At 43.4% G+C, this 18,036-nt stretch overlaps 2 protein-coding genes across 7 annotated transcripts in view; one reads left to right on the plus strand and one right to left on the minus strand.

Moving 5' to 3' along the window:
* Nucleotides 1–7,178, plus strand: part of TM7SF3 (transmembrane 7 superfamily member 3) — a 22,437-nt gene extending 15,259 nt beyond the window's left edge. For 2 of the 4 annotated variants that reach the window (XM_041468710.1, XM_041468711.1), the window contains 3 exons: nucleotides 72–169; nucleotides 719–881; nucleotides 1,339–3,578. In XM_041468710.1, coding sequence (XP_041324644.1) covers nucleotides 72–169; nucleotides 719–881; nucleotides 1,339–1,601 — 524 coding nt within the window. In that variant the 3' untranslated portion in view covers nucleotides 1,602–3,578. Of the gene's footprint in view, nucleotides 1–71; nucleotides 170–718; nucleotides 882–1,338; nucleotides 3,579–5,623; nucleotides 5,653–5,672; nucleotides 5,868–7,044 lie in introns of those variants that run through there. The other 2 variants (XR_005955246.1, XR_005955247.1) reach the window with 2 other exon arrangements.
* Nucleotides 6,765–17,733, minus strand: FGFR1OP2 (FGFR1 oncogene partner 2). 3 transcript variants are annotated; one of them, XM_041468712.1, is made up of 6 exons: nucleotides 17,589–17,733; nucleotides 14,587–14,723; nucleotides 13,381–13,498; nucleotides 12,342–12,484; nucleotides 9,231–9,344; nucleotides 6,765–8,902 (listed from the first exon to the last, which is right to left on the minus strand). In XM_041468712.1, exons 1-6 carry the CDS (start codon nucleotides 17,590–17,592, stop codon nucleotides 8,765–8,767), a joined length of 654 nt encoding a protein of 217 aa, XP_041324646.1. In that variant the 5' UTR covers nucleotides 17,593–17,733; the 3' UTR covers nucleotides 6,765–8,764. The 3 variants fall into 3 exon arrangements, with proteins under 3 accessions (XP_041324646.1, XP_041324647.1, XP_041324649.1); XM_041468713.1 differs by having other exon boundaries at nucleotides 14,587–14,845; nucleotides 17,589–17,700; XM_041468715.1 differs by having other exon boundaries at nucleotides 14,587–14,794; nucleotides 17,589–17,698.
* Nucleotides 17,734–18,036: the final 303 nt, after the last annotated feature.

Raw genomic sequence — 18,036 nt, forward strand, 5'->3', positions numbered from 1 at the left:
GAAAAAGCTGACCCCCAAACACTTCAAAAAAGGAACTGTTTCCCTCACTGCTGAATGTGGTATCTTGGCAGGAGACTACAGGGTCTTCCATGATGATGTGGTGTTTTGGGTGACCTTTACTTGTGTAGCCTTGATGATTCCAGTGCTTTTTGTTGGCTGCCCAAGAATTGTAAGTAACTGCTGTCACCTCAGAAGGAGGGAGGGAGAAGGGGAGGATCAGACTTCTTAATGTAAAATGTTGTCCCATGGAATAGGTACAGAAAACTTAGCACAGCTTTGTGAAGCTCTGCACAGGGCCAGTTGCAGCCAGTTCCTGTTTAACCCCACTTGTGCTAAAGGGTTCAGAAGCATTTTGCACACAGCATCCACTGAAACCAGCATTTAGCTGACTTGTGTTATCTTATCAGCTTAGCTGGATAACAGGTGTGTGCAGCTGATTTATCACAGAAGAGCTGATAAAAGTTACAAAATACTTGTCCAGTCCAGAGAAGCCATGGCTGCCCCATTCCAGGCAGTGTCCAAGGCCAGATTGGACAGGGCTTGGAGCAACCTGAGGCAGTGGAAGGTGCCTCCATGACAGGGGGTTGGAACTGGATAGGCTTTCAGGTCCTTTTCAATCCAGGCCATTCCATGATTCTATGATTGTACTGTCCTAGGGAGGTGGGGAATAAAGAGTGTTCATCAGTCTCCTAAAGCTGTGATTTTTCTCCCTGTCTAGCTGAACATCTTGGCTTCTGGAATAGTGGGCTCTTACACAGTGGTCCTGGCCATTGCTTGTTATGTCTACACAAGCCTTGCTTACATCACCTTAGACCTGCTCAGAAGAGTCCTCAACAATTACTTCAGCAGAGCTTACACCAATGTGCCTTTTCAAAGGAATGGTGAGTCCTCCTGAGACTTTATCCTTCTTTTAAGGAGGAATCACTGCCTCTTTGGTTCTGTTGTAAACAGTGGAGTGAGAGCAGGAAGGGGATGGAAGGAGAACACAGTACAGTGTGAGATTTAACATCCACGTGAGAAATTTTAGTCCTTCAAAAGCAGTTCTGAGTAGACTCAAAGGCAGGAACCTTCCTGCAGGTGTTGTGACAAAGGCCCTTGTGAAAGGTGCTGCTCAGACTTGTGCTGGCAGCTTGCTGAGGAGTGTGCAGAGTGGGCAGTCAAAGGCCTAATACAGTGAAGAGACTCTTCCCAACTGACTGTGTGTCCTCACATGGAGTCACTCTGGGGATGTGGGGATGATACTTCATTCCTATCTGTCACAAAACTAGTTCAGTGTTTGTGCTTGGGAAAGCAAGGAATGTTCTACTTTGCTACAGGAATCTGTTTCTGTTTTTCCAGACTTCATCATCCTGTCAGTGTGGGCAATGCTGGGCCTCAGTGGGGTAACTGTGCAGCTCCGCCGGGAGAGGAGTGAGGTGCCCTTCCCACCACATCCCTATCTCACCTGGAAGAGGGAAAGAGAGCGTAGAAGCACCAATGTCTTAGACCCCAGCCATCATATCCCTCCACTGAGAGAGAGGATCCACAACAAGCTGCTGCATATCAAAGAGTTCTTCCAGAAAGACCAACCAGCTGGGGAGAGAACTCCACTGCTTCTGTAACTTGCCAGATAACTGGTGGGAATGGAGAGGGAGGATCTGGGAATGGTGAGATGATTACCAGCAACCAGCCAGTGGTGCAGGATTTACCACTGCTAATTTGTCCTGCTGAATAAGAGATTGCTGCTTGGCAGAGCAGTTCACTATCCAGTACACTACGTGGTGTTTGTGACTCCTCTGTGGCACACTCTGCCTGCTGCAACCTGCTTGTGTCCAGCTGCAGAATCCTGTACTCGTAGCCAAGGACAGGCATTGATCCTGTGGGGTCAACTTTGCTGTTTGGGTATGTGGAATATCAAACAGGCCTTGGAAAGCAACCTGCTGATTGTTCCTTATATGTGGAAATGTCTTCTGAGGCAGTGCCCAACTTGCTCTGAAGGGTGGGCAGCCTGTCTAGCTGTGAGGGGAGGGACAGGTACTGGACATACAAGGAGTTCTTCCAGCAGAAACTGAGCATCTCCTTCTAACAGGTACAAAACTTGTGGCTGCAGACACTGGTTTCCAAGAAGTGTTACGAAACCTTGCAAGCCAAACTGAGTGACTTGAATTGAAACTGCACTAAGTTAACTGTAGTACATGTGCACTGTGGGGCTCGGGAATGGGGACTGATCTGAGACAAGAAGACTTTTTCCTTTGCTTTTGGGTGGTTTTGTAGCAAGTCATCTGGTCTCTGTGCAGAGATGGCTGCTAAGAGAACACAAGAGGTTTGTCTCCTGTTTGCTTTCTGAACAGCCTGTGTCTTCCTTCTGCTCTGGAATAGTATCTTTTTTGATGGTGCTGTCATAAAAGAAAAAAGTAAATAAGCTCCTTGTAGCCAATTGCAATTTGTTTCCCCCTGGAGTTGGCTGAAACACTAATTATTTATTTTTAATCATCTTCTAATTTTGCCTTTAAGGGGTGAAAACAGCATTCAGCTAGCAAGATACTGACCAGGAACCTTGCTGACTGAATGTGTTCCTTACCTATTTGAATTGCATCTGCCCAAAGCAGAATGTAGTATAAAAACAGATGAGGGACCAGTCTGATGTGGTGGCTTTATGCTCTTCCATTTTCAAAAAAGCAGCTAGAGCAATGTGTTTTTGGCTTATCCCAAAGAGACCTGATGGTGTTTTACCTGAGCTTCTCCCTTGTGCCCTGTCCTGGTCTCCAGTGGGGGTCTGTCATGCACTGAAGGATGACTCAAGTCTCACATGCTGCACCTTGACACAGGGTTATGGTGACTCTTCCTCCTTCTCCTTGTGTCAGCCTTCAGTGAGGGCAGCCGAGTGCACAGTACTGTCTGTGTGAGGTGAGTGGCTGCTCAGGTGCCTGCATGGAGCCTCCATGAGAGAATTCCCCAGGGGCAGAAGCTTAAGCTCTCAGCCACCCCTTTAAATTCTTGGTAGGAAATCTGTACGAAACAGCACTTTCTGAGGAAACTGGCAAAATAACATTTTCTGGGAGTTTTATTGGAAGTTAAAACACCCTGGCATAGACAGGAATGAATGACTTTTAAATGGCTTTTCTTTAAGGAGTGAGAGCTCAAAGGTAGTGTCTGAGGTGACTGAATCCTTCTGATGTTTAGAGACAAATCCCATCCTTGCTTGGAGCTGGACCATCTGCCTCTAGCAACAAAGCAAGGCTGAAATCCTGCGGTTTGGGTCTGATTTCCCTGTGCTGTTGTGTGGCACATGGGGTAAACAACGAGCTCTTCCCTGGGTCTCTGCCTGTCCTCCCTGCACTCATCCTGAGCATGTCCCTGCCATGTGTCATGGCAGGCAGCAAACCCTTCTGTGGTATAGAAATGCTCTTAAACATGTTTACCTTTATGGGTTTTTATAACTGCTGTGATTAACATTGTGCAAGAAACAAGTTTAATTTTCTATATCTTTTATAATAAAGATGTCTTTTCAAAAAATATTGAAACTAAAGGGGTCTCTTTGAATTCAATGATGCTTTTACAGTTTAGCCTCTGCCTTTGATCTCGTATGGAGAGTTTGCTTTGAAAAATTTCTGCTGGCCAAGGGCTGAGGTGGGAGAGCTTGGCTGGCATTGCAGTGACACCCGGAGGCTGAGAGTGTGGCATGTGCTCTGTGCAGCCACTGAGGAAAGTGCTTGGTCCAGAGAAGCTTTTTGAGAGCTTTGTCAGATGAGGCTCTGGAGAGCAAAGAAATGGTTGTCATCTCCTTCTTGCCTGAAAACTGGACTGCAAGATCACATAGGAATCTTCTAGCAGAAGTGGGCTTTGAACTCTTTTTCTGAGATCCTGACTTGGAGACTGTATTTCCTTTTTTTGGTTCTGCCAAGAGATGGTTCAGGAATTTTCTTCCATAGTCCCTAAGCCACAATGATTAACAGTGGTGATGATCAGAATACATGAACTGATCCACTGCAGTGTTGAAGGGGTATTTTCAAGTCTCTTTTTGTGTTCCCCTTGAAATCCAGGATCTGTTTAAGGTCCCATCCAGCACAAACCCTTCTATGATTCTGTGATTCCCTACTGTCCTTGCCTAGAGCTGTCCTTGATCTGGAAAGGCTTCCAAAAAAGAAGAAGCCCCTCCAGAGGAATCAGTAGGCTCCATCTCAAAATGTGCATTTTTCACTGAGCCTTGGAGTTTATCTCTCTGCCTTCCGACCTGTCAGCAGCTGTAGGTCTGCAGTGATCTTGGCAGTGTTTTTTGGGGCGAGCTTTAGTGGAACTTTGGTTCCTGGTTGGTTTATCCAGTGAAGAGTCAGCATAAGAAACACTGAGCCTTGGGTATGCAAGGTGAGTATTGTGTTAGGTTATTGTGTCCTTACTCAGGGGCAGGAATGCATTGATATATTGTAATATCCAGATTTATCTGGATTTTGCCAATGTCCATCAGGTTGCCTTCCCCTCCCACATCCTGGATTAGTATGCTCTGGTGTTTGAGTTTTCTCTGGAGACAACAGCTCCCGTAACACTTGTGTGTTCAACAGATGCTTGTTGTTTGTTATATTTATTTAATTGCTCTCAGAGCCTGTCTGCTCCAGCCCCTAGCTCCAGGCAGCCAGCTGACTGCTGCTGAGCATGAAGGGCGTTGTGCTTCCTTGCATGCTGGGAGCAGTCAACTTCAAACCACACCAATAGACAAGCTCATTTTGGGGGCGAGAGGGAGTGGCAGGAGAAGAGGGTTGTGTAAAACTTCTCTGCCTGCTTCAGAATCTATACAAGGCTGCCTCATCAGAAAAAGCATCAGTTCCAACTTTTCCATCTTATCTGGTGTAACAACAGATTATCTAATATACTCAAAATAAGCTGGATTCATTTCCTTTTTTTTCTCCTGAATGCTGAGGGTGAGGGGGAAAGCCATACGCGGGAAGCAAAGAAGGACAGGTAGAGAATTGTAGGAGGCAGCTGCTCTTTGCTTTGCCAGGAATGTAATGAGTTGCAGATGATGACTCATTTAAAAATGTGTTTGCGGAGTTCCTGAATGTAGTATTGGAAAAGGAAAGGTGCTGATCACCCTGCATCCACTGGTGTGCTGTGTTCAGCTTCCAAGAACTGACTTCTCAAAACCAGCTGTACTGCTGCTCAATGCTGGAAGAGCCAGCCTCAGGTGTATGGATTGGGGGATTTCTGGTGCTGAGCATACTGCAGAGAAGTCATTGTCTGCCATTCTTCAAAAACGTGCCCCGTAATGACAGAGTGGCAAAACTAGCCTTTGTCCCCCAAAAAAGGAAAGAAGCCCAGAAGTTTCTCTCAACGATTCGGTGAAAAGCCACCTCATAGGACCTCCGGGACTTCACCAAACACTAGAGGACATCTAATTGGATAGAAGCCAAAAAGTCCTGCCTGACCCACCAGGTAGAAAAAGAAGAGAACAAAAGAGCAAAAAAAGGCTTTTGTGAGGTGTTTTTACCAAGAGCAGACCTCTGCACGTGGCTCAAGTTTTTCTGTTTGTTATTTTGCCTTTTATTAAACCTTTTTCGTTTCTAACACTGCACCAGAAGTCATCCTGCTTATTTTATGCCCCCAAAGTAATAGCTGACCTATCCTTGTGTGTATTATATTTCTTTTGAAGGTTTATGAGACCTGGCCCAAGAAAAAGAAACATAATACTTCACCTGAAGGCTTATGAGACCTGGCCCAAGAAAAAGAAACATAATACTTCACCTTGGGAAATGGAAAGAGATTGCAGCTGGAGTTGGTGGGTTTCCCCTGTGCCTGTTCTCTGGCTGGTGCCTGAGAAGTGCTGCCAGCACATGCTTCTTCCAAGACTGCAGTGACAAAGTGTTTCTCTTCTTGCTGGTTAAGGCAATTGTCAGGTGAGTGTTTTCTGAATGTAGGAAATAAGGATATTCTCTGATGCATGTGCCACACTGGCTCCTAATGTCTGGGGACAGGAAGGTAGTTGCAGGCAGCAGGAACTGAGTCCCTCCTCCCATACAGTTCCTGTTTAGGCCCACTTATGCTAAATGGTCCATAAGCAAAGGAATGACTTGATGTAGTTTTGCATACAGCATCTACTATAACCTCCATTTAGTTGACTTGTGCTGTCTTATCAGCTTGGCTGGATAACAGATGTGTGCAGCCAATTTTTCACAGAAGAACTGATAAAAATTACAAAATACTTGTCCAGAAAAGTTGTGCCTGCCCCATCCCAGGCAGTGTTCAAGGCCAGACTGGACAGGGCTTGGAGCAACCTGAGATAGTGGAAGGTGCCTCTATGACAGGCGGTAGCACAGGAGGAGCGTTAAGGTCTCACCTTCCCTCTACCCTCATACTGTGAGCAGCACCACAGTGCTCTCTGGGCCAAAGAGATGGCCAATCGTGCCCTAGACACTCAGATTCCAGGCTCTCAAAAGAAACCAAGTTCAACCTTTACATTCCAACAGAAGACTTGGAAATTTCTCTTTTAACCAGAAAAAGTGCTTAAGGAAACTCCCTAAGCCAATGGGCCTTTACACGGGAATCCCAGTACATGCAATTCTGCATGAAAACAGTGCCATTAGTTCTGTATTTTAACAATCTTCTAATCCCATGTGCTTGTTAAAAAGTCAGTGCTGTTCAAAGCTTTTAGTTATACAAACCAGCCAAATTTAGTTTGTCTGCCCTCAGCTGAACAGCTGCCACATAGAAGAGTTTTGGTTACTTTCTTATCTTGTGCTGCCAACAAGGCTCATCTCAGAGCCAGTACTTTGCTTTAGTCATGGAGACATCCATGTTTTCAGTCAACTTTATTGATAAAATAAGTTTACTGTACAGTACACAATTCTAGCCATAAATCCTTTTCAAGCCATTGCATTACAAAAATAACAGGTATGCAATGAAAAATAGTAATTCCACACACTGTGAAGGCTCTTAAAATCCTAAAGTGATCAGGGTAGGGAAATGAAAGGGGAGACGTATCAAATGTGAAGACTAGTAGATAAATTAAGTCACTTTTTTTTTTTTTTTTAAATTTACAAAAATAAACACTAATCAAGCATTATTTTGTAATAGAGCAACCTCAAAGTACTGCCACAGACCAACAACCCTCTTCTGTATTTGGGAGCCAAACCAGAAGTCAGCCATGAAGCTGAATTCAGTATTAAATTGATAGAAATGCCTCCTGAAACCAGTGCGTGGCTGAAAAGATGCTTCTAGAAACAAGAACTTCAACAACTGAACCCAAAATTCCTTGTAAGTTTGCAACAACAGAACACTTCAGTGAAAAAAAGATGTTGCTTCTGGTAAGTCAGTAGCTTGCAAGCCATGGCAGAAATGCAAAACCTAGATTAGAGAAGCACCAGCGAAGCTTTACAGATAATATAAAAGCAGACAAGAATATTTTGTGCTTGAGCTAACATGCTCCCCAAGAATTTCCCCATGGCCGTTTCACAAGTCTGGAAACGGCCATAACTTTTTTCCATGCATGTGAATGTCCTCAGTGTGTTACTAAGCCTAGCAAGAAGCCAAGGTGCTCTGCAGAGAAGCAGGAGCTTCTCCATTTCTAAAGCAGGCTGTAAGAATGTAGAGACCAGATTTACCTGTCCCGTCAGCACGTGTATTAGTTCACTGAAAACCAGCATTTATTGCCTGCTAATACTCCTTTCTCACTTATTTCCTCTTAAAAGCACCATGGGAAGGAGCAGCAACGGAGGGAAGAGAACAAAGGTACTGAGCTGATCCTAAGTCAATTCAGTGCTACTGAAAGCTCCCCCTTAGGCCTGTGGAACATTTAACTTGAGCTCAGGGAAGCTGTGCTGGGGCACAGGAAGCTGTATTGAAGCTGGCACGCTTGGAAGTATTGGATGCTTAGTTCCTTCTGTGTTGCTGTGACTGGAAATCAAATCCCTTTCTGCTGCCACTGCTTTTGTGCTTTCCAGTTGCTGTTCCTCACTCAGGAAGTTTGGACAGGCAACTGGAGAAGAAAGACATGGGACTCGTGTGGCTTCTTACTGACAGAGAACTGGGCTGGATTTCCCCTCTTTAAGGTAAAAGCTGAGGCAGAACTGTATTGATAACTATGTTCCTTAGAACAACAAAGGCAGGAACAGCTCTTTCCATGTTCTCACAATACAATTCAGTGCACATTTTTGAAAGAATCTTGTTTCATTTAAAAACTCCAAACTATTGATTGACAGCATTCCTTATGTTTAAAAACTGGCCTTGTATTTTAAAGAGATACCCCAAGGCTAAATGACAGAAATCTTTAAATTTTAGGTTGCCTGTGTGCCCCTCCCATCAAAGAGGTTTGTTGCAAGATGAGAAGTTATTAAAACCAAAACAAAAGGAAAAAATGCTATGTGGATTATGCACAGAACATATAAATTACTACTTTCTAAAGCAGACATCAGACTTGAAATCTCACCTTTATTATCTAACAGTTGCACTGAACTTTGTATAATTTATATAAATTATATATAATTTATATAAATTTACATAAATTACTTGAAATCTCACCTTTTATCTGTAAAACAAGTTCATATAAAAAGAATTTGCAATTCATCAAGTGCATGAATCCATTTCCTACTGAGGTTAGATCTATGGCAATCAATCTGTCACTGAGGGTATTGCAGAACACCAGCTGAATTTATGTTATACAGTATAAAAGCCACTGAGCTGGAGTTGCATGTATTCTCTTGCTGGTGCCCTATTCAGTAACTAGTGCTTGACCAGTGCCCCCTGATGCTCCATTGGTTTAAGTGTGCAACTTGAAGCTTACTGATTCCCAGAGTCCTTAGCTTTTCCTCAGGCTCAGATCACTGCTTGTCACTAATCCTGACAGGGATGTGCTCTCTGATGCATCGTCTTTCTTGAGGTTCAGAAATGATTCTCTAGTGATTTGAAGAATTTCTCTCAAGCCTTTGTTTTCTTGCTAAAATCAGAGAGTGAAAAATACATTAATAGGACTCCAGAAAGAAATCAGGTAACTCTTAAAGCCTCCCCTCTACTCCAAACTAATGCATAAGAAGTAAAACACTGACTTGAAATCAGTGCTGTGGAAGATGAGGTTTCTGACCTTCCTGCTCTCTTGGATGGGCTTTAAGTACCCCCTCCTTGAGATTAAGCTGTAGGGGTCTTCCCCTGCTCCAGCAGGCAAGGGTAACACAACAGCAGGGAGTGACTGGGACAGTAACTCCATAAAACACCTGGGAGGATCTTTACTCCCCTTAATATCTGTGCCTCTGCAGCTTTCTCCTCACCTCAAGCTGGGTGATGCGCTCCTGCTCCTTGCAGCTGTGCCTTTCATCCACCTCAATGGCTTTTCTCATCACTGCTGCCATCTCTGTAATTTGGTCCACGTGCACTTGCAGCTCCTGAGATGCAATATTTAGTAATATCTTAGTGATATATTTTCTGCATTATTAAAAAAGCAAAGCATTAAACGTGGTTTAGCTGCTGTGACATTTTTTATCACAGATCTCAATTTTGGAAAATAAATTCTCTCTAACTTTACAGTGTGGGCAGCCACAGTGGTCCTATTTATTTAAATAAACCTGGTTTGCCCCACAGTGGAATGTGACAGAAGCTTAACCAACTGTGATCCCTGGCCTCAAAATGGCTACAAGATGGTGCTGTGCTTGCCCTGACCAGGCCCTCCTGTGCAGCAGGAACTGATGTTTGTTATTCTGGATATGCAAAACTACTCCACTCCTGTGAGAACAGCAGGCAAAGCCACATTCCTTACAGGTGTTTCAAACCGGACCTCCAGTACCAGTCCATGGACAGGCATTTCTCTCTAAAAAAGAGCAGGTGCAGTGGTCATCCTTACTATGTCATATATTACAAAACTCAAACCTGTCCTCCACTCTCTGTTGTAGATACTTTTGCTTGATTCCACCTCCAATTCCAGCTTATCTGGGCTCTGGACTTCAGAGGGTCAGGGTAAGGGTCACTGCTGCCTTTCCCTGCAATGCTACATGAGAAGCCTGTGCCCCTCTGGCATTCAGTGCCACTCAGTTAAGCCAGACAGTTTAAAGGTATTTCCAACAGCTTTCATTTTTCAACTTGTCTTTTATTCCAACTCTGCTGTGATGCCAGTCTAGCTGTGCCTGACCTGGCCTTTGAACAAAATCCACAATATTTATTGGCTAGTATCAGGAAAAGCAGGACAGGAGGGCTGAAATGAAGGCCAGTAGAGACTAAAGCTAAATCCCACCTTTAAATGATGAATTTAATGGGAGATCTATACAGCTGGCAGTTGATCAGCTTGCTTTTAAACTACCATAAAGAACTGCCTCAGCTGGAATCATAAACTTATATGACAAAAACAAATACCCTTTACTGAAATAAACATCAGCCCTTTCCCCTCTGCCATTCCAATTGCCCAAGCTATAATTTAGCAGTTGTTAAATGCCCACTCTCAATGTGAGGGGATGAGGAAGAACTTGTTGTAAATCTTTATTTTCTTCTTAGTTTCCAATGCAGGTGATGACATGAAATATTTTTTTTTAAAGAACTCCCAAATTTAGCTTGACAGGAAGTTGTGGTCAGGCAAGGATGCACCCTTGAGAAGGACTGGGTAGGAACTGTGGGTTTCAGATATACTGTTGTCCTTCCTGCTTCCTGCTTTCACAGCTCATTCGGGCTCTGGATCAATACAACTTCGGGCCTGTTCCAAGGTCACTGATGTTAGGTCAGACCCTAACACCAAACTGGAAGGCTCTGCTCTGGAAGGCACATGTGGAAAAACTTAGATGGGATAAAACCAAAGAGTGCAGTGACCATAAAAGCCTCTGAGTATCTCTCTCTTTTGTATACATTGGGTTTTTTCTCTCTAAAGAGATAAGACCAAAAAAGGGGCAGCACCCATTTTAGGGCGTTGTTTCAGCTGAGCTAATTCAAACAGCACACTTAGATCAGGATCACTACTACCAACACACACTCTTCTCTTGCATACAGCACTAACAGAAGACACTGTTGTTCTATTTAAAGGAGGTGCTTCTTCATTCCAAGAGCAATCAATGCTCTTGGAATAATCTGTAAACAGGCACTAAAATAACAGCTGGCACTCGGGAAAATAACATTACTGGGAACAGGGATCTTAACTCTTTGGATATAATGGATTTTTTGCTTAACAAGAGAAAGGTATTTAAAAAGTGTTTCAACATTGTTCAATCTTCTGAATATGAAGCTTGAGCTAGAGAATAAATAATGAAATTCCAGAAATCCTTTGTGTCAGGATAAGGGTAATAAATCTTTTTCATCAGGCATTTATGAAGGAAGAGGTTTAATGAAAATGTTGAAGCCTAAATCTCCTGTTCCAATTACACTGTGAGATGTTATTTTTTCTTTTTTTTTTCCTTTTTCCTGCCTTTCCATTGAAGTGCTCCTAAATGAACTATCACAGTCCATTTCAGGATGGATTTCATTTTACCCTCTTGTGTTGGTTCTCCTGAAGCTGGAGCAGGTGCTACATCATATTCCGAGGTAACTTCTGTTGAAAATTATCTTTATCTGTCATTTTTCAAGATTTTATGTTAAAGATACAGTTCTAATCCAATAGTATATTTTCATACCAATGGCAATAATTACACACATAGGATGCTGTAAGTAGGCAAGAAAGAATCAAATTATTAAATTCTGTTTTCCCAGTAAGCAAACCCTAAGTTTGCTTTGCAAACTTAAATTAGCTGAGGGCAAAGATTATTAAAAACTTAGAACTTGTTTGTCTACACAGCTGCATTGCCCTAATGATTATGTTACAATCTCAATGAAATGCAATATTTTGCTAAAAAGCTCCTGTTTAGATCTGTTAGTGACCCAAAATTTAAAAGTCCTTTTGACTAATGAATGTATACTTGAACATATACTTGTGTTTCCTGCTTCATCCAGTTAATCAATAGTCTAAAGTACTTTTAATTTTTAAAATTTATTTACAATATTTAGGGGGAAAAAAATTAAATATTGAATTTAAAAAGCTTGTTCGTCCTATTTTCCCTAAGCACAGGTTTATTACTGATTTGTTGGTATCACAAGCATAAATTAAAGCTAGTCTAAAAGTGTTACTATTACTAACCTCTGTAAGTGTAACAGGGCAGTTGCCTTAAAGACTGAAGTGAAACAAAAGTAAATTAAGCAAATGCAGTAATGAAATGCTACCTGTTTAAAGTTTTAATAAATGAGAAGCTGGTAAGGTTGACTTACTCAATTGATAGTTTCCTGATCATGTTGCTTGGCATGGATTATAAAAATCTGGACTCATTAGTAGTACAACAGTATAAAAACTGACATGAAGTGAGCTTTGAATTGATTCACTACAAACTAAAGTGTTAACTAAAAAACAAAGCAAAAACCCTCAATTAAGTTATTACCTTGGAATGTTGCTCTTTTAACTTCATTATTATACTTGGATCATCCTTTTTGCTCGCCATAAGCAACCTAAACATCTGTTCTCTGTACTTGCTCATGATGAGTTCCAGAGCTGACTGGTGCTCTTCGAGAGACGTGCGCAGTTCTGCCAACAGAATTTAAAATGCAGTTAAGAGTTGAACACAGAAAACCAAATCAAAATGTGCAAGTATTTCAGCTTGAGAAAACCAAAATGAGCCTGTAATTGAGTGTCCCCACTCCCTGCACCATGAAATCTACACAGGCTCTGCAAATGGCTTTGATGGTGATCAGCCTGGGAGAAATCCTGGTCAGTAACAAACAGTCTTTTGTTAGTGTGACTTCGTGTTCAGTCCCTGTGGCTGACAAAAGCCATCTGGAGTGTGGCTGAGCAGCTTTACCCCAGCCACTACAAGCCAACTGCACAAAAGGCAGGAAGGAGTTCACAGATGTGTCTTAATCTGCAGCTTGGTAAAACCAGAGCTGAAAAATGCTTCTGTTCAAAATATACTGAGTCAAAGGATAAATAACCCCCGAAACAAGGCAAGACTCATCTGAATGGAGATCACTGAATCCTTTGCTGAGTGGAACTGTTAGAATACCTAAGGCTTTCCTGGAGGAACAGTGCATTCCTAGTCCACAGAAATCCAGAAGGAATTATACTTCTCTACTTACACCATAACTTTTCCTGACTGTTCCTATTATTTTCAGCAGTCGTTAAACACTTCTCCAAAAAGATCCCTATATTGCAGAATGAAGTTCTATTTATCCCCTCACTTGTGCTGGACATTAGGTAATGACCAAAAAAACTAATTTTTCCCAAATCTCTCTTTTTCTTCATCAGTCCCACAGGTTGGACTTTAGGACTCCTGAACTGAATTTTGATCAGTTAAACTGACAAACTGAAATTAGAAAAAAAATTTCTTCTACAGCTCTGTTTTGAAAAAAGATCAATGGTAAAAGTCTCACTATTTCCAGTGATACAGGCTGGAGCTTGAAAAGGGTAGAATATTCATATTTTACCTTTGTTTTCCTGTTGCAATTCCCTAATCTGTCTGTTTTCCTGCTGGATACCCATCACTAGAGTAGAACGAGGTCGATGTCTTGCTACTTCATTTAGCTCTTGGATTTCTTCCTGGTACTGGTTATTACAAAAACAAACCAACAAGGTACAGCATATTTGATTAACCAAAGGCAGGTATTACTCAGCAGGTCACAAAGCACCAGTTCTACTGTCGTTCACAGTCTATAACCAGGAAGCCAATGCTTGTTTTTAAATAATAGTATCAAACACACACACCAGAAGGTGTTGCAGATATCCTGTCCTTTAGAGACACAAAAGCATGACCTTAGATGTGTGTAGTGGATGCTATTTAACCTTCAATTAACGTAGGCCAAGTTCACCATCAGGCAATTTAAAACGCATAGAGATGTGGTAAAGACAAACCATGAGGTATTAACCTCCTGACATTTACTGTGGCTTCCCAACACCTTAAACCACAAGGCTGTGTGGGTACAAGTTACTCCAGCCCAAGTCAATGAGTCCTGACTCCCAACAGAGGGGGATATGTAATACTCTTGATCTGAAGCCATGAAGCCTCTGCATGCCTAGTTTTACAGGGTTGAATTGCATGCAGGGGGTTACAAGTTTATAGGCCCATTAACATATCTTGGGTTCATTAAAGTGAGAGGATGGACTCCTGTATGGAAAGTCACAAGACACCTTTACATTTTCCCAGGAGTTGTCTTGTTAAAGTCACACTCAATCTAACAATGTGCCTTGAGCAGCTCAACATCAGAATAGAAGTGAGTGCAAAAAAGCCCAAGAGGCTACTTTGGAAACAAAAGGAGACAGTGCAAAAAGTATTCTGTACTGAAGAAAACATGTCAGAGCCTCTGTATGATTAAATGGGCATGCCAAAATTAATAAAAATTTGTAGTATTGCACTGGAGAGCAAACCAAGAGACACCACAGAGTGGTTTGTAAGATACCAAGCCCATTTCTACCAGCGTTCTTGTTTTCAATATTTAAACTGGAGTAACTGTGAAAATGTTTTCACAGTCTCAAACTATATAAACAAGCTATTTTTAGATGAGAGCCACACCTCTACTAAAAACACCAAGTCTGCATTACAGGATTAACCCAACACCACACTCATTCCATGCTGCACAGAAGCCCCCAGAGGATGTGCTGCCATTGCCTGGAGCAAGCAGAGTTGGAAAGCAGACCTGTTTCATGGCTTCCACCCGCTTGTTGAGTGCTGTGGTCTGTTTGATTAGCGCCTCAGCAGCGCTGTCGTGCTCCCTCAGCCGCTCCACCAGTGCCTTCGCGTCCGCCAGCGCCTTCTCGATGGTGCAGGTCATTTCTGAACGTGACAAAGGAAGTGTTGGCACCACAGCAACTCTGCACAGCACAGCTACCTGGAGCTTGGATCAGCTGCCAGAGGCAAGGCACTGAGCACAGCAAAGCTGGGCAGTGCCGGTGCTTCTGGCAGAGTAATACAGAAAGTAAAAGAATGTTACATGAACTCATTCGTTTTTAATGCTACTTTTTTTTTTTAATGTACCCTCCTAACAGATATGCTTCAGGATAACTGAGGTATAAATCCAGCACAAAAGAGAATGCTGAAGGATTACAGTGGCCTGGAAGATTCTGATGACTTAAATCAGCAGAGAAGGAGCACCTCAAACTGACAGAGTAGAGAAAATTGCTCAGGGAAAGTTCAGAAGACAAAAGGCTCGTGTTTTGTTCATGTCTATAAATGAACACAAACATCACTGCGTGGAATGGAACTGTGATATTTTCAACAGCACAGAGAAAGACAGCACCTCAGCTAATGAAAAGAAGCAATTGCACCCTTAAACATCGCCATTCTACCTGCAGCACTTGTTCACAGGAATTACAGATTGCCAGAACTGTCAAACTTGCCAAATGCTTGTGTCTATTGCAAACAGTACTAGCCTTTACACTACATTTTTTCATATTCATACTTTGTAGGTTAAGTTTCAAGACCAAGATTTTCAGTCTATGTTTTCATTTTCTTTTAAGGAACCTTGGACTTAGTCTACTGAAAAGGAAATCTACTTAAACTCCTTGAAGAGTCTTCAGCAATCAAACAGCAGCAATAGAGGTTTATAAGATTTATGGGTCTTATTGATATCAGGCTTAATATTTGGTTTATTAAATGTTCTAAGGTACTGAAAAGGTCTATTAAATCCATTTCTTAGCCAGGCTATTTGCAAAAGTAAACATTTTTGTAAACATTAAAGATTATTGAGTTTTTCTTCAGCTACATGAAAAAAAAATCGCTTCAGGTTGATTTTCTAACTTTCTCAGGCACACAAATCATAGCCCAGGATATTAAGCCAAACTTAAAGAAATCCTTAACTCTGCCTCAACTGACCTTTTGCTCCTATGCCAGGTAAGCAGTAGAAGGAAGGATATTTCAAACACTAGACATTTTACTTGTGTTTTCTGGGATTCATGTGCTATCAAAAGCATAAATATTTTGGCATGTGCAGTTTTCCTGTTTATTGGAGAGTGTGTGCATTTAACTTTCTATATGAAGTATTTGAGATAGCCAGGCCTCCAGCAGACTGCTGGGCTATCACAGGTGGTGAATTTATTCACCTTGACTTAGCACTTTGAGCTCTTTCAAATACGACGCGGAAAGGAATCACACTGCACTGTTTTCAGAGATCTCTTCTCTTGCTCCTCCCTCCAGTCAGATCTCCTACAGAAATATCCCAGACAAAACATGACCTTCCCCACTAACTGGCTGAACTGCTGCAGAAATTGATTTAGTGAGATCCATGTTGCTGCTGAAGAGCAGCCTTTAATTCAGCTCACTGTCCAGGAATTCTCTGACCAGTATAACCAAAGCCTCGGAGGCCTCTACATGAGCTGGGAATACATTTGGCATTCACACTACAATGCACTTAACACCTCTGATAATTTGTCTGCATCCACATAAATTTTTAAACAGTGTATGTTTAATATATGCGCTTTCTCATTTTTGCCCCAGTCCAACCATGTCAGAGAAAAGGAAGGTTGTTTGTGGCAAAGACACTGATGTTTCTTTCCACAGGGAATGTGCTGGGAAAGACGTGTGGAATACAGCCCCAAAAATTCTGCAGTCACTGTCCCCTGTCAGGCCAGGGTCCAGCTCCAGTTTTCAGGCAGCATTTGTACCTCAAAAAGCAAAATCACTGTTTGTATCATGGTAATTCACAGTGGCCCCAAATCACAGCTACACTACCTTTCAGGCAAGACACCAGTCCTAATCCTTGAAACTTGTTCTCTGGCTGCCTGTGAAAAACAAAACCTTTGCCTGATCCTGAAGCTGAGCTAAGTCTGTGAGTTAGCCTGGACACTTAGGGGGTGGAAAAAACTCCAATTAATCATTAATATAATTTATTTAAGCAAATTCTTATCATATGTTATTTTTTATGAGCATGGTTACAGGACCTGAAGTTAATGATTCCTGAGCCCTGCCCTAGCAGAGATGCCCAGTTGCATAGATGCTCGTTACTGCAACCTTGTCAACAGGTTGCAGAGCACCAAGTCACCCCAGCAACACTCCTACTACACACTGTCACTTCCTGCTATTTGCTAATGGCTTTCATTACCAAATTAAACACCAAAAAACAACATCAAAGAATAAAGATCTCTGTGCGACCACCGCCTTCTCCTAACTTTCTGCCTCTTTCTTTTTTTATCCTTCCTGGAAGCCACCTCTCCTCACAGCTTGTGGGTTCTGTTACCACGGAGACCAGTTTGGCAGCGCTAAGCCAGAATGCAATTTCCAAGGAATTCTAAGGAATTTAGGTTGGTGCAAAGATCCCGGCGTGACAGGAGCATCCCGGGGGTGTCACCGCCGCACTCCCAGCGTGACACATCCCGGGATGTCCCCTCCCGGTGTGACAGCAGCGTCCCGGGAGTGTCACCGCGGGGAGCGTCGCCTCCTGCCCCCAAAACGCCACCGCGACGCTAAGAGGCGACACCGGTGCCTGTCGTGACACTGGCGCGAGCCGGGACACGTGAGAGGTCCCTGGTCCGCCCCGTCCCGTGGGTCTGAGGCGGGGGCAAGGGGTATCCTCCTCCTTCACGCCCCTCAGGGCGCCCCGGCCGTGGGACGTTCCAATGCAAGTCCGTTCGCGCTCCCGATCGCCCGCCGGCGGCCACAGCGGCAACCCCCCGCCGTGTACCCGAACCCCTCCGCGGAACTCACTCATGCCCGGGACTCCGGCCGCGCCGGGGGTGCGCCCGGACCGGCTCCGAACGATGTCAAATGGCGGCGTGAAAGGAGGACGGAGTGTCCCGTCCCCGCCAGGGGACGCCGTGGGGCGGGGGCGGTTCCGGCCGTGCACAGATCTCGCGAGAACACGCCCCTCCGCGACCGCCGGCTCCAAATCTCGGGAGAGAACGCCTCCCCGCCCTCCCTCCCCAATAGATTCCGAGTCTTGCAGGTGCGGGCAGGGTATCGAGATAAACCTCGGGATTTGGGTTGAACTGTACATCAGCAGCTCTAGCGGGACACTCAGGATTAAGCAGTTGCACTGTGAATAGGTTTAGATTGGATATTGGGAAAAAATTCTTCCCTGTGAGCGTGCTGGGGCCCTGGCGCAGGGTGCCCAGAGAAGCTATGGCTGCCTTATTCCTAGCAATGTCCAAGGCCA

The sequence above is a fragment of the Pyrgilauda ruficollis genome, unplaced genomic scaffold (genome assembly GCF_017590135.1).
Source record: "Pyrgilauda ruficollis isolate IOZ18807 unplaced genomic scaffold, ASM1759013v1 scaffold229, whole genome shotgun sequence".
NCBI classification, from domain to species: domain Eukaryota; kingdom Metazoa; phylum Chordata; class Aves; order Passeriformes; family Passeridae; genus Pyrgilauda; species Pyrgilauda ruficollis.